The sequence below is a fragment of the Podarcis melisellensis genome, assembly GCF_964234715.1.
Source record: "Podarcis melisellensis genome assembly, chromosome: 2".
In the NCBI taxonomy this organism is placed as follows: Eukaryota; Metazoa; Chordata; class Lepidosauria; order Squamata; family Lacertidae; genus Podarcis; species Podarcis melisellensis.
The window spans coordinates 28,732,350-28,747,812 of record NC_138529.1 but is presented as its reverse complement, the minus strand read 5'-3'; the positions used below and the strand labels follow the sequence as shown (position 1 = coordinate 28,747,812).

At 41.0% G+C, this 15,463-nt stretch overlaps 1 protein-coding gene across 1 annotated transcript in view; it reads left to right on the top strand.

The window, feature by feature from the left end:
* Positions 1–15,463, top strand: part of LOC309363319 (E3 ubiquitin-protein ligase RNF213-like) — a 75,254-nt gene that overhangs the window by 27,516 nt on the left and 32,275 nt on the right. Inside the window, exons 18-28 of the mRNA XM_081899463.1 lie at positions 1,233–1,373; positions 2,652–2,813; positions 3,118–4,252; positions 5,416–5,609; positions 6,000–6,152; positions 7,574–11,170; positions 11,979–12,115; positions 12,742–12,837; positions 13,640–13,758; positions 14,260–14,376; positions 14,805–14,960. Of these exons, the coding sequence (XP_081755589.1) occupies positions 1,233–1,373; positions 2,652–2,813; positions 3,118–4,252; positions 5,416–5,609; positions 6,000–6,152; positions 7,574–11,170; positions 11,979–12,115; positions 12,742–12,837; positions 13,640–13,758; positions 14,260–14,376; positions 14,805–14,960 (6,007 nt within the window). The remainder of the gene's footprint in view (positions 1–1,232; positions 1,374–2,651; positions 2,814–3,117; positions 4,253–5,415; positions 5,610–5,999; positions 6,153–7,573; positions 11,171–11,978; positions 12,116–12,741; positions 12,838–13,639; positions 13,759–14,259; positions 14,377–14,804; positions 14,961–15,463) is intronic.

Below are 15,463 nucleotides of genomic sequence, written 5' to 3'. Positions count from 1 at the left end.
AGCTGTATATCTGATAGAGAGGTTAACTTTGCTTCATGCCTGATGTGATTCTCTGCTGATGTACTACTATGCTGCATAAAATTATTGGCTCAAGTGAAGAGAGATTAAAGTTGCAGCTACTGGGCATATCTGCCTTTTAACTACTTATGTTTAAAGGCTACCCAGTGTAACTCATACACAATTTATAGAAGCAACAGCATGTTACATGTATTTAATGCAGTGGTGTCCAAACTTTTTTCAAAGAGGGCCAGATTTGATGAAGTGAAGGGCCAACCAAAGTTGTTGACCTTTTTTAAGGATTGAAGTTGTTGAGGTTTTTTTAGGATTTTACCCCAAGAAATAAACTGCCACAGGGGCCAGATTAAACTGACTGGCAGGCCGGATTAGGCCCCCAAGACTTGCCTGATTTAATGAAATATTTTGTATAAGGCAAGCTGTATTTTACTCAGAGAATAGGACTTCCTATTTCAGTACCATCAACCATGGTCTTCTGGAGCAGCTGTCTTGAGTTGGGGGTTAGCTGCACTGCTTTGTGGTGGCTCCATCCCCATAAAGCCTTCAGTGTGCAGTATTTGATTTTATCTCTGTGCTGTTTAACTTTACATGAAACTGCTGAGAGGGTTCACCTAGAGTTTTGAAGTGTGTTGCCAGCAATATGCTGATGATATGCAGCTCTGTTATCTCATTTACCTTTGCAAGAGTAGCAGCAGATGTGCTAGACTGAAGTCTTGCCTTGGTAATGGACTGGATGAGAGCCAATAAACTGGCAATTAATCCTGATAAGGTGCTGTTAGTTAGTGACTGCCTAGAATGGAAGTATGGGGTTTGTCCGCCTCTATATGAGGTTACACTCCCTTTGAAGGAACAGGTGTGTAACTTTACAGTACTTCTGGATCCCTTATTACCATGAGGCTGAAGTGCCCTTGGTGGTGCAATGTACCTCCCACCAGCTTTGGATGGGGGCCCAACAATGCCCCATTCAGACAGGGTTAGCCTGTCTTCTGATATTTATTTTATGCTAACATTCACTTAGATTACTGCAATGCATTATACGTTTTGTAAGTAGCACTGAGCCATTTCTATGGGAAAAAAGCAACTAGAAATATAATTAATAATAAATATTTTTCTCCAGTTTTGTCATATTGCCTAGTTTCACTCTGTGTGTTGAACTGGAATAACAGTGTGGGGGTAGTGAGACAAATGTAGTGAATTTATTCTCCTTACATACACAGTGTGATTCTGCAAGATACCTGAAGTGGTTGAAAGACATAAAAGAGACTCATGGCTCTGTGGAGCAGTCATCTTTATCACTGGCTACAACAATCAATAGCAATGGAATATACCAAATTAGGGCACCAGAGGAAGGCCAGAAGGTGAGACATTGCTTGAAAGGGTACGTTGCATGCTGTTTCAGTTTTTGTAGCCCTTGTGCTCATATTTTTCTAGCTATCTCCTTAATATCAAACAAACAACCAGCTGTAAATTGAAAGAGCTAGCAAAGGATAGTATTCATATAAAAAAGTGAGTGCCAGTGTTCCAAACAATATTAATACTGACACGTTCCTTTCTGTTTGAGAGGGAAGGGGGAACAGGACTTCTCAAGTAGCAGTGCTGGTTTTATGTACATTCAATAACTTTATTTATTTATTTTTCCCAACCCACCTGACTGGGTTGCCCCTGCCACCTTGGGTGGCTTCCAACAAAAATACAAATAAAGGTGGGAGGACACCAAACATTAAAAGCTTCTTGAAACAGGACTGCCCTCAGATTCTACAAAAAATTATATACAGTGGTACCTTGGGTTACAGATGCTTCAGGTTACAGACGCTTCAGGTTACAGATTCCACTAATGCAGAAATAGTACCTTGGGTTAAGAACTTTGCTTCAGGGTGAGAACAGAAATCACGCGGCCCCATTAGCTAAAGTAGTACCTCAGTTTAAGAACAGTTTCAGGTTAAGAACAGACCTCCAGAATGAATTAAATTCTTAACCCGAGGTCCCACTGTAGCTGTTTAACTCTTTGATATCTGTTGGGTGTTCAGTATAGTGCAATGAGAACCATTCTGTCAGCTCAAGCAATTCAGCTTGCCAGATGAAACATCCTCCCCTCTCTCCTCCCCCCTTCTTCCAGCATGCTGTTCTGGGAGTTATTTCATCCGCTCTAGCCAATTGGGGGACCATGGGGTGTTTAAACTCCTGCCCGCCCCAGATTTTCAATTCTAGTTGTGGATATTTTTGGATAGAGTAATTTTGGTGTGGGTTGAAGAGAGACTGACAGAGAGGGCATTTGAAGGGTGTTTAGAGGGTGCTCCCTACTTTATGTGATTTCACTTATGTGCACAGTAGCCAAGAACGGATCTGCCATGTAATTAGGGGGATGCCAGTAATCAGCTAACCACTGCAGCCTCCTTCCAGTATTTACATGTAACAGCAAATAATGACTGCTTTCTAATGCTGCCAGTTGCTTTATCATTGTTTCCAACGAACTTGGAGCTTCCCACTATAATAGTTTCTGGGTGTAGCTGATGCTTCTGTTTACTGATACCATTCAGTTGCCCTAGTTAGGTATAGCCAGAGGGGCTTTCCTTGTACAGTATAAGGAAGTAAATCAAACATCAAATTTATTTGGAGTCATTATCATGTGTTGGAAGGTTTCTCTGGACACCGTCCTGTGCCTGACCATCTCAGAAACCCACGGTGGCCAAGAAGAGATACGGCAATACTCCCTGGAAGAGCTCCAAGAACTGATGAATAAGCTGATGCTGATGTCAGGAAAGATAGAACAAAGTACAGAAGTGGATAAGTTTTCTGAGGTCAGTTTTCCAAGACAATTTCCTATGTGTATCTTGATAGGGGTGTGGTGGGAAGGACAGAATGATAGTATTTTGCTTCTAGCCACACCACATTTCTAGACTCCATATTGAGAAATTAATAGGAAATAATGTGCTCAAGAGTTCCCAAAATGTAATTTGAAGCTATCGTAGTGCTTTGTTTTCTGATTGATAGTGGTATAATTTTATTATCATGATATCCTTTTCACTGACAATCTTGGTAGCATCTTCTTACTCAAAACACTTGCATCATATTCCCCATTGTGTTTGCTTAATCTGCACCCAGGTATTTTCTAGTGTCCAGAGGCTTGCACTGTCTTTCATCGACCTTTATTCTGCTGGAAACATGCTTTTCCGCTCTTGGGTCGCTCGTGTATATTGCTCACCCAACCATGAATTCTGCCTTAGCATGGACTTCAATTTAAATTCTGGTGGTGCCCTTATTGGAAATGGAGATCTCACAGAAGTTCTGCCAACTGTTTGCCAAAAGATGGAGAGTTTCCTGGAAAAGTGGAACCAGTTTATGTCGGAGAAGCGATCCCAGTACTATTATTTGAATTACTATATGGCAGAACAGTTTGTATACTTGTGCAAGGAGCTTGGCTCAAAGTGCCCCAGTGAGGCTGCCTTAACGATGCTGTCATTTATAAAGCGCAACTGCAGCAAGCAAGATGTCCAGGAGGTCTCCGACCAAGTAGTATCTAAAAAGCCAAAGAGAATTTTTGCTGATCTGCTTGGGCCGGTGGCAAGAGGGAGAGAGTTGGCTGTACAACTGGAATATATGTGGGAGTCCTACATGAGAAGTATGGGCTCATTCCTTCCAGGCTGCCTGGACATTGAAACCCTTGGCATTTACTTGGCCACCCTGGCAGATCTGGAGAAGAGGAGTGTTATGCGAAAATTGCCACAGGGTCTTCATGCTGGCAGGCCTAACCTCATTCTCTGTCCTCGCTCTGAGGTGTTGGCTTCGGCACTGGCCATCTACATGAACAGTCCAGGGGAGATGCTACCCTCTTACGATGAAGTCCTGCTCTGCACACCACAAACCAGCTATGAACAAGTGGCGCTGTTTTTGAGGCGGTGCCTCACTTCAGGCTATAAGGGGGAAAAGATTTACACCTTGCTGTTTGCAGATGAGTTGAGCTATGATGTTGGCTACAGGTCTGAGAAACTTTTCCAGAGTCTTCACTTTAATCACCATGATGATTATAGGCTAGTGATTCTCTGCAACTGTGAGAGAGAGCACTGCTATGTCCCTTCTGTCTTCAGCCAGTTCAAAGTTCACATGATCCCTCAGCAGCCCCTGAAGGACATTCAGGGCTACCTTGGGAATCATTACAAAGCAACACAAAGTTCATCAGCTTCTGTCTTCAAGGACCAGATGTGTGTTGGGATTGTAGCTTCTGAAAGAGCTGGAGTAGGTGAGTGAACTAAGTACATATACTTTTCTATCTACGTTTCAAAATGCGTAGACTAAAACTTGAGGGTTGAGAGTATAAAAACATTGTGTCTGTGATCTGTAGATCTAATTTCTAGCCTGTTAGATGATACCCACTCTGATATAACATGTTGGTCTTTCATTTCAAAAGCTTTCATTTCATTCCATAGAGTATATATACTCCGGAGTAAAAAACAATGAGAGGGTCTAGTTTGTGGGTGACACCAAACTATTAATGATGGCTTTGAAGAGTCCCCACCGCCACCACTAAATTGAATTAATGGACAACAAAATAGCAAATGAGTAATTTCCACTGGGGCAAAAAGTCTACTGCCACAGTGCATTCTAATGTAGTTTGAATGGGTGGTGGATACCCAGAAAATAAAGACATCTTGGGGTCTTACTTAGATTTCTGAATAAAAATGTCAATTCACTATGCAGCAGCAGTTTTTTTTAAAAAGGAGATTAAGAAAGGGATTAACAGTATGTGTTGTATACATGCACAATATGTATGCATTATTCCTTTAAGTACATCTAGACTCCCAGATCTACTTTCCCCTGGTTTCAAACTGATTTGTAATGATATCTGTATAGGTCATTATCAGATGTTCCCATAGCTGAGGTTCAACAGACAACACAAAGCATTTGTTTCTCCATTCTTTGGGAGAATCAATAACTAAGGGTGGGGGGGACCGGATAGAGGTTTGGAAAACCATGCATGGTACAGAGAAAGTGGATTGATGTTAGATATATTTTTCTGCCTCTTTCACACTAGAGTTTGGGGTATGCAATGAAATTGGTTAGCAGTGGATTCAAGACAAGAAAAAGGATGTGCTTTTCACATGAGGTTTGCTGTTTCTGAATACCAGTTGTTGAATTATCAGGGCAGACACTGGGTTAGGGTTGCTGTCTTCAGGCCTTATTGTGGTTTTTCTGTAAGTATCTTGACTGCCACTTTGGACTAGGTACACCCTTGATTTGACTCAACGGTGCTTTTCTTATGTTTTTATCTAAATTAGATTTCTTTTTGCTTGTTGTGGATGGAAAAGTCCAAACACTGGATGTCCTCAGTTTCCAGTCAGTTCACTGGGTTCTTATCTCTCTGTTAAAAGAACTGATAAAATGTGTTGTTGTTACTAATAACAGGAAAATCTCTGTATATAAAGAGGCTGCAAGAGAAAATGGAAGCAAAGTTGCAAGGCCATGGAGTAATCTTAAAAACAATTAGGCTGATCGATCCAGATGTGAATGAAGGCAAAGTGCTGAGAACTCTCCTCCCATTCCTAGAAAATCAGTACCAGAAACAGCCCATGATATTTCATTTTGATATCACCTCTTCAGTGAGTATATTGCTATTTTGGCAGAAGTTGTTATCAAAAGTTGTGGAACATTTTTATAACTAGCTTTTTAAAAAAGGTCTCAGGAAGGAGCATATTAAGTGGAGAGATAAGAGAAAGGGAGGCCATGCAGGATTTTGAACAGGAGTGACTACAGCTTTCATCATCCTTGAATATTGGCCATGTTGCTTGAAGCTGATGGGAACTGAAGTTCAGCATCATCTGTAGGACCATAGGCTAAGAAAGGGAAGCTTGTGCAGGATCTGGGAGTGGAAAGGAAGACATCTCTTAATGCAATTGGGATCATATCAGTAGGCTAATCAGGATAAATAAATATTGATTAAATGATCTCTACTCGCTAATTTGTCTACTTGAGTTTCTGTATTCTCCTAGGTCCAGACTGGAATTCCAGAATTTCTGTTCAAGCTGTTAGTTTTACAGCACCTGATAAATATAGATGGGAAACTCTGGCTGCGGAAACAGTGTCATTTGTATGTTGTAGAAATTCTTGAACCATCACCACAATTAAAGAAAAACACGAGATCAGTAAGTACATGTAGATATGTAACGACTATATAAATATTTACCCACCTGTAATCATATAGTTACATTGAATTGTGTTTTGAGATAGTATTTTTCAAGATAGATAATACATTACAACCACTGTACTGTTTCATATACATCACAATTGTGCAGCATGTCAAGATTATTGTAGTGTTTATTACTTAGGGAAATTCTGAAGTTTAATTTTTCTTTGTAGTTTTCTGTGATCAAAAAGGAGGTTGTCAGATGCCTAGAAATAATGGTCTTAGCAGCTTTTTACTAGTATATTGCTCGCATTTGACATTATTTCTAGACAGTGGATTATTAGTATTTGTATATTGATCAGCAATTATATTTAAATAAAACTATTTGTTCCCAAATTTTCAATATAGAGGCTCTTTGGAAATATTGAAAGAAGTCTAATTTACAATTTAATAAGCAAAACCTACCACTCATTGTTAGCAGGAAAAGTAATCTTTAATTAATATTGTATTTTTCATTCTGCATTATTAGCATAGGAGGACTTAAATAGCTTTTAAAAAATAACAGATGAACCCTTAACTCTCAACCCAACCAATTAATATGTGCTCTCTGGCTCTCTAATTCTGTGCATGCAAAAAGTCCCAGCTTCAGTCCCTAGCATCTCCAGGTAGGCTGGTAAGACTTCTACCTGAAATTCTGGAGAACCACTGCCAGCCAGTGTTGACAGTACTGTGCAAGATGAATTAGCTGTCTTACTTCATATAAGGCAGCTAGCTGTGGTTAAACAATTTAGGCATGAATTGGTTCATTTATCTATTTCATTTAGATTATATTAGTTGGTTATTATATGAGAATTCACCTCTGGAAAAGTTAAAAATCTATATATACAAGTTGAGAGCAATGTTCAGCCTAAGGTTCCAGCATGCTCAATCTTCTCCCAACACTATGCTTTATCGTAGGCTCTGGGGACAAATGCACAGCTCACTCTACATTTAGTCCTAAAACTTGTTATACATTGGGATTTAAGAACCCACCCTGTCATACTCCATTATCAACCATGATCCTGAACCATTTAACTAAATATAACTTAAAATTGAAATGAAATTGAATTTAATTATGTTGGTTTGTTCACCTTCACAGCTTTAAACCAGCTTCTCCTTTTTGCAGAGAGCTCCAGAATTGGGTGAAGGGCTGGAACTTGATCTCCATTTCTACCTGTCAGACTTGTGGGGCCGATTTAGCCAATATACATGCAATTTTAATTAGTCCTTCCCATGCAAATGTTAGAACAGATAGCTAGCAGGAAGTAAAGAGTTTTGAGGATAGAAATATTGTGAGGAGTAACATAGTTTATAAGGGAGAAATAAATGTCCAGTCATAACATTCAAGAGTCTTTCATTTTATGATACCTTCCTATTCACTGCTTTTCCCTCTTCTTTTAGACTTTTCCAGGATTGAAGTACAACTTCATGGATGTGTTCCCCAAAGTAACCTGCAGATCTCCCAAGGAAGTCCTAGAAATGGACATGCAGAGGAATCTGTCCTATGATTGCTCAGACCCAGGTATAGATCAGGAAGTGTTCCGTAGCGAAGCCTTTCAGAGACCCTACCAGTACTTGAGAAGATCTAGCAGAGGAGATTGCCTTGACACATTCCAGTATGAAAAAGGCTCTGTTGAAGGGACACCAGTAGAGTGCCTGCAGATGCTCCTGATCCACTGTGGAGTGATAGATCCTTCCTGGTCAGAACTGAGAAACTTTGCTTGGTTTTTGAACCTTCAACTGAGAAATTGTGAAACATCAGTGTTCTGTAATGCTGCTTTTGTCGACGACGCTTTACACGGCTTCAAAAATTTTGTGGTCACATTTATGATTTTAATGGCAAAGGATTTTGCTACACCATCTCTAAACATTTCTGATGAAAGCCCTGGGAATCAGTCTTTTGACATGGAAGGAGTCACAGAAGAAGATCTTGCTCCATTTCATATTCGGAAGAAGTGGGAGTCAGAACCCCACCCATATATATTTTTCAATGCGGATTCTGTATCTATGACATTCATTGGCTTTCATCTCAAACCCAGTGCTAATGGTGGTATTGATGCCATCAATCCTTTGAATGGGAGTGTCATCAAGAGAAATGTAATGACAGCTCAGCTATACCAGGGATTGTGCCTTCAGAAAGTTCCATTCAACATTAATTTTGATGCACTGCCCAGACATGACAAAATTGAGAAACTTTGCATGGTTTTAGGAATACAGTGGCCAATTGATCCTGATGATACGTATGAGCTCACAACAGACAATATGCTAAAGATCCTTGCCATTGAAATGCGATTCAGGTGTGGTATACCTGTTGTCCTCATGGGAGAAACTGGCTGTGGAAAAACCAGGCTAATAAAATTCCTGTGTGAACTACGTAGGAGCGGTGCCAATGCCGATAACATGAAACTTGTCAAAGTCCATGGAGGCACCACAGCAGATGTGATCTATGCCAAAGTCAGGGAAGCAGAAAACATTGCTATTAACAATAAACAACAATACCAGTTTGACACTATCCTGTTTTTTGATGAAGCCAACACCACTGAAGCTGTCAGCAGCATCAAGGAAGTCTTGTGTGATCACACAGTTGAAGGACAGCCTTTGGTCCACAACTCAGGTTTGCAAATCATAGCTGCATGCAATCCTTATCGCAAGCATACAGGGGAAATGATTCAGCGCTTGGAATCGGCTGGCTTAGGCTACCGTGTCAAAGCAGAGGAGACCAAGGAAAAGCTTGGCTCCATTCCTCTTAGGCAGCTGGTATACCGTGTCCATGCGCTCCCTCCTAGCATGATCCCTCTAGTGTGGGATTTTGGACAGTTGAACAACATTACTGAAAAACTCTATATGCAGCAGATTGTGCAAAGACTTACTAGGTCAATACCAATGTCTGACGTTGAGCTCCAGTTAATAACAGATGTGCTTTTTGCGTCTCAGACGTATATGAGGCAAAGGAATGATGAATGCAGCTTTATCAGCCTCAGGGATGTGGAACGCTGTGTGGAAGTCTTCAAGTGGTTCCACAGCCACAGTGAACTACTAATGAAACATCTGGAGAAGCATGTTGCAGAGAGGAAGGCAGCTAAAGGTTTTGTCCAGCGAGACCCAGTCATTTGGTCCTTGGTTCTTTCAGTGGGTGTTTGCTACCATGCTTCCCTGGAAAGGAAAAGGGAGTACCGCAGAGTCATCAGCACCATCCTTCCAAAGCCATATGATGATGAAAAGGGAATCCTTGAAGAAATTGGCTTAGTTCAGGATCTCTTCTTGAGTGACCTACCTCTGAGGGAAACGATTGCCAAGAACTTAGCACTGAAGGAAAATGTTTTTATGATGGTTATCTGCATTGAACTTAAAATCCCCTTGTTTCTCATCGGCAAGCCTGGCAGTTCCAAATCTCTTGCCAAAACGATTGTGGCTGATGCCATGCAAGGCCAAGCTGCATATACTGAGCTTTATAAAGAACTGAAGCAAATCCATTTGGTGTCCTTTCAGTGCAGCCCACACTCTACCCCTGAGGGAATCATCAACACTTTCAAGCATTGTGCTCGCTTCCAAGAAGGAAAGAACCTAAAGGGGTATGTCTCTGTGGTGGTGTTAGATGAAATTGGCTTGGCTGAAGACTCCCCCAAAATGCCTCTGAAGACCCTTCACCCGCTCTTGGAAGATGGCTGTGTTGATGATGATCCACTCCCTCATAAAAAAGTTGGCTTCATTGGGATCTCTAACTGGGCGCTGGATCCAGCTAAGATGAATCGAGGCATCTTTGTATCCCGTGGACAACCAAACAAGAAGGAACTCATAGAAAGCGCAAAGGGTATCTGCTCTTCAGAACGTGCCGTCCTGCACAAAGTTGACTGTTTCTTTCCCATCTTTGCAAGTGCTTATGAGGAAATTTGCAAGACCCAAGGCAAGGAGTTCTTTGGGTTGCGTGATTATTACAGTCTCATAAAAATGGTGTTTGCTTTAACCAAAAAACTGAAAAGAGAGCCAGCTCCCCATGAACTAGCAGAGATAGTTCTCCGTAATTTCAGTGGTAAAGAAGGTATTGAGGCCTTGAACATTTTTATGTCTAGGTTCTCGGATAAAGGAGATGCCATCCGTGAGGACATTGGTACAATTGATCTAGTTCAGCAGAACATTTACAGTGACTATGAGGATGGTGAATGCCGTTACTTGCTGGTGTTGACGGAAAATTATGCAGCCCTCCAGATCCTGCAGCAGGCTTTTTTCAAAGGTACACAGCAGCCAGAAATTATTTTTGGTTCCAGTTTCCCCAAAGACCAGGAATACACCCAGATCTGCAGAAACATCAACCGAGTGAAGATCTGTATGGAGACAGGGCAGATGGTCATTCTTCTCAACCTGCAGAATCTGTATGAAAGCCTCTACGATGCCCTCAACCAGTATTATGTTCAACTTGCTGGTCAAAAGTATGTTGACTTGGGCTTGGGGACCCATCGAGTGAAATGCAGAGTGCACCCTAAGTTCCGTTTGATTGTCATTGAGGAGAAAGAGGTGGTCTACAAACATTTCCCCATCCCGTTGATCAACAGGCTTGAAAAGCACTACCTAGACATCAATACTGTGTTGGGCAAGAGGCAAAGAGACACTGTGGAAGAATTGAAGAAATGGGTGGACAGCTTCACAACAGTTGAAACAGAAAAATACTTTTTGGGCCAGCAGAAATATACCCCTTCTGATGTCTTTGTTGGCTACCATCCTGACACCTGTGCCTCAGTTGTCTTGCAGGTGACGGAGAAGCTGAAAATGGATGCTTCCCCTCAGGAACTGATGCAAAAAGTACAAGAAGAAGCCAAGTTGGTCCTGTTAAACTGTGCAACGCCTGATTCTGTAGTCCGCCTTGGTGATTCGCGGCTGGGTTCCTTTCTGGCAGATGACTTGGCCAGGGTATACTTTCAGCAGCAACATCACACTTCGCTTGCAGAGTTCCTTCGTGCTTGCCTTGGGACAAAATCTAGGGGTCACACAACCTTTACTGAGGTGAGTTGTTCGATAATATTTCTTTGTATTTTTTTTTAAAGTACATTAAGAATCTGTACTCCTTGAGGATGCCATGAGGATGCATTTTGAGAAATGCATGAGAATTTTGGCATATGGAAATATTTCCCACATCAAATCTCTTCATCAATGCCATGTTTTCCTTTATACTAAATGCAGAACCTGCTAAGTCTAAATGTGTGTGTTTGAATGGAACACGTTTTCCCCATCTATCCTTTTTATTTCCTTTCATTAATTCCATGGCTCTCATGACAGGCACTTACCTTTTTGTACTTTCCAAAGTACACACAGTGCTATATTATTATTATTATTATTAATAAATAAATAAATAAATAAATAAAGTACCTAGATCAGGAACTAAATATTTGCACAGCAAACCACATTCCGTCCTCTTTAGTTACTTAGTTGCTCATTTTTCCATTCTTGAATGAATTTATGAAAATTCATCAGCATTTTAATGTAATTTCTCCTAATGAAGACATTTTTGCATGGAGTTTTGACAAATATATACACAGTTTTGCAAGTATTTTCCATAATATAATGGATTTTTGTGTATTATTTTCACTAATATATGTACTTAAATGCACTCTTAACCCTGAAATATGCATTTGTGTACACATTTCTTTGCTTGAGAACTGCATTGCAAAATTCAGACAAATGTGACTTTCACACAAGTGTTTCAGTTCACATACTGTCTTGGAAATTGCAAATCATGTAAGTCCACCTTTAAATGTGTTCTGAACCATATTCTTCCCCAACCCCTGAAACTCAATTTCTTCTTTCCTGTTAGATTTCTACTTTCTCCAGGCTCCTGACAGCAGCAGATACAGAGACTTTGAAGGCAGAAATACAAGGCGAGTTGGGCACTCTCAAAGTTCTGTTCTTGCAACAGTTTGACACAGAATACTCATTTTTGAAAGAGATTCGGTGAGTGTCCAATGCCCTTATAGACATAGCATGGTGTTCAGCTGACTTTTATTCAGAGTATACCTGAATCTAATGGACTTAACTTAGTCCTGTTTATTAATTTCAGTTGGTATACCCTGAGAAAAACTTAGTTGAATTCTACATGATGAGTTGCATCCAATCCTAATCCTACTCAAAATAGACACATTCAAGTTTATAGACATGACTAATTTATATTCATTAACTTCAGTGGTTTCATTAACTTCAGAGTAGAACTTGGTAGGCTACAACCTTAAATTGCCTGCAGTGCCGGGGGACATCTGCAGCCAGTAGCCTTTCCATTGGCTTACACAAAGGGCCACACTAAGAATATTCTCTTCCATAAACACTAGCAATTGAGGCAAGTATGCCCAGTCAATTAGGAACAAACAATATGAATGATTTTGTCACGCAGATGTTTATTCAGTTTTATTGTTAACCTGTCTTCATTACATTGGACTATGATTACAAGATGACTTCTTTTATGTGTATTTAATGGCACTGGATTTTGCTTCAATTTTTTTTTTCTGTTTTCTTGATAAATAAAAAGCTTTTAAACAACACATACATCCAACCAGTTTTGTGCAATCTTTGGGTTTTTCTTCCAGCAATTTTCTAGATGCTACATCTGGAAGTAAAATCCTGATTATTCAGACACACTTTGAAAATGGATCTCTCAGTGCCCAGCTCGTTGCTTCAGCCAGGTATGTTGCATGTTAAGTGGCATGCATGATGCATTTTTCAGTGTTTTAATTAGAGCAATATTGAGCACAGGGCTAATAGTCATAGATAACATATAGTGTAAATAAAGGGTTGGGTTCCCCCCCCCCCAAGGTCTATCATAAGCTCTAAGAAATATAGGGGAGTGAAGATTGGGCAGACGTGACTAACCATGGGCCATATGAAGATGTCAACCCAATGTGTGGCAGCTGTGAAAAAGGCCAATTCCATGCTAGGGATCATTAGGAAAGGAACTGAAAGTAAAACTGCCAATATTATAATGTCATTATACAAATCTAAGGTGCAACTATATTTGGAATACTGTGCACAGTTCTGGCCCTGTTGATCCAAAAGCAATACAGTGGAACCTCGTTTTTTTCACGTAATCTGTTCCGGAAGTCTGTTTTACTTCCGAAACTTTCGAAAACTGAGGATCAAAGGGCAGCTGGCAAATCTAATTGGGGGGGGAAATGAGAAACACTCCTTGGAAGCCATTCCGAGGCATGTTACCTATAGGCATTTGCTGGGCCACAGCAAGAAAAGGATGTTGTACTAGATGGGCCATTGTCCTGATCCAGTAGGCTCTTCTTGTGTTCTTATGGTGTATACTTAGTAGGCATCCTAATACTTTATGTTGGATGGAGTGGAAATGTAAGCTTTATGAATACTGAAATCATGATGGGAGATGTCGATTGATTGATTGATTGATTGATTGGTGGGTGCTTTATGATGGGTATTTAACCCTGCTGCGTGAAACTGATGGAAGCTATTTCCTTCCCCTTGCAGATACTCAGTTGTTAACGAAATCAACAAAACAGATCAGGGTGAAACCTCTGTGTTTGTGTTCTTCATCACTAAACTGTCACGAGGTGAAGAAGGAAGTTCCTATGTAGGATTTCAAGGAGGTAGAACTATCTGTGTTCAGAGATTTAGAATAATTACATTTTTTATTATTAATCGCCATCATATAATATGCTAACAGTGGACTTGTGCTAAGTTATGATGGACATCTAGCCTTAATTTCCCAAGGAGCTCAGGGCTTTGGAACAGGCTGGATGACTGCTAGTCAGGTGGTGTAAGTCTCAGTCCAAAAGCGACTGAGCTCTGCTGAGAGTGCATAATCACACTTGCCATGTGGCGGTGGCAACTGCAAACAAACCTTACTTCTTTGCCACTATTGCCTTGTTAAACCACCCAGCAGATGATGAACAGCTAACCACTCTTAGGAGTGTTGTAATGGATTTACAAAGCACGTTGTGAATAAAAGGTACCACAGATAGGACAGGTCCTGTAGAGGTGCACAGAGAAACATCAGATTGAGATTTGTGGGATCAGTTTCAGTTACTGCAGCTTGACAATGTAAAGAGGTCCGACAACCAAGAAATGCTCTTGTTTTCTGTTGCTAGGGTTGTGGCAGTCTGTGCATATTGATGACCTGAGGAAATCCAAGGATATTATCTCTGATGTAACTGCCCTGAGAAATGTCACCATCAGCCAGCTCTTTTCTGCAGAGCCTCCTGAAAGTAAGAATGTAAATAAATGCATGTTGAGAGACAGTACACAAGTGAGAAAACATCTAGGCATGTCTGTATGTCTTGTGTTTTATATATGTATGCAGCATCAAATCTTGACAGAATAATTTGAGCTTTCACTGTTGAACGAAGGACCACACCAGCCCCCACCAACCCTACCAATGATCAGGGATGGTGGAGTTGTAGTCCAGCAATAACTGGACAGTGTTATATTGACTATTCTTGCCCTAAGTTTATCAGCAGGCAACTTTCATCCCTGTATGACACCTTCTTTGTTGTTGCAGCTGTGATAATGGAGGGAATGGAAGAAAAGGAAGATGAGGTGGGGGTGGAGAGGTCAGCAACATCTGAAACCCAAAAACTGACCGTAAGTTTAGATCCAATGTGTTTAATTCTATCCCTTGTTTCTTTGGGGTTAGATGGGGTGACCCAAGTCTTGGACACCACCATTCTTCTACGGAGCTGTGTGCAAAGAGCTGTGGGCATGCTAAGGGATCAAAACGAGGATGGCAGTCGCAGTACTAAGAGAATTGAAATCCTCCTTAGCCTTCTGTCTCAGGAAGATGATGTAAAAGGTATGAAGGACTAGAACCACTTGGAAGTGGAAGGTATTTTGTAGGAATGTGCAGGCCCCCTCCTCAATCCGATTTGGGTTGGGCCCAAATTTGGGCCAGACACCAGAGCCCAAAGAGGATATCTTCTTCGGGCTCAGGGGAGGGTCTCCTTGTGAGCCAGGAGGACTCTCCAGTAGGGCTTCGTTGAACCACTCAGCTGGGGGGGGGGGAGAGGGAAGCCTCCTGCCCCCCAACTGAGTAAGCTCTGGTGCCTCTCAGGTTCACGCAAGGTGGGGGGTGGGCTTCATGCAACCACCTGACCCTCATTGCGGAGTAGTTTAAAGAAGTCTCCTTCCCCACCTTTGGCTTCTGTGAGTATAATAATTTTCAGCTGTATAATAATCTCTGGCTGGAGATATATCAATATATCGCCCAGGCCTACTCTCCAGGGTGTTCCCAATATATGTGATTTCAGTTACAGAATGATGGGATATAAATGCAATAAATAAATATATTTATGTCCT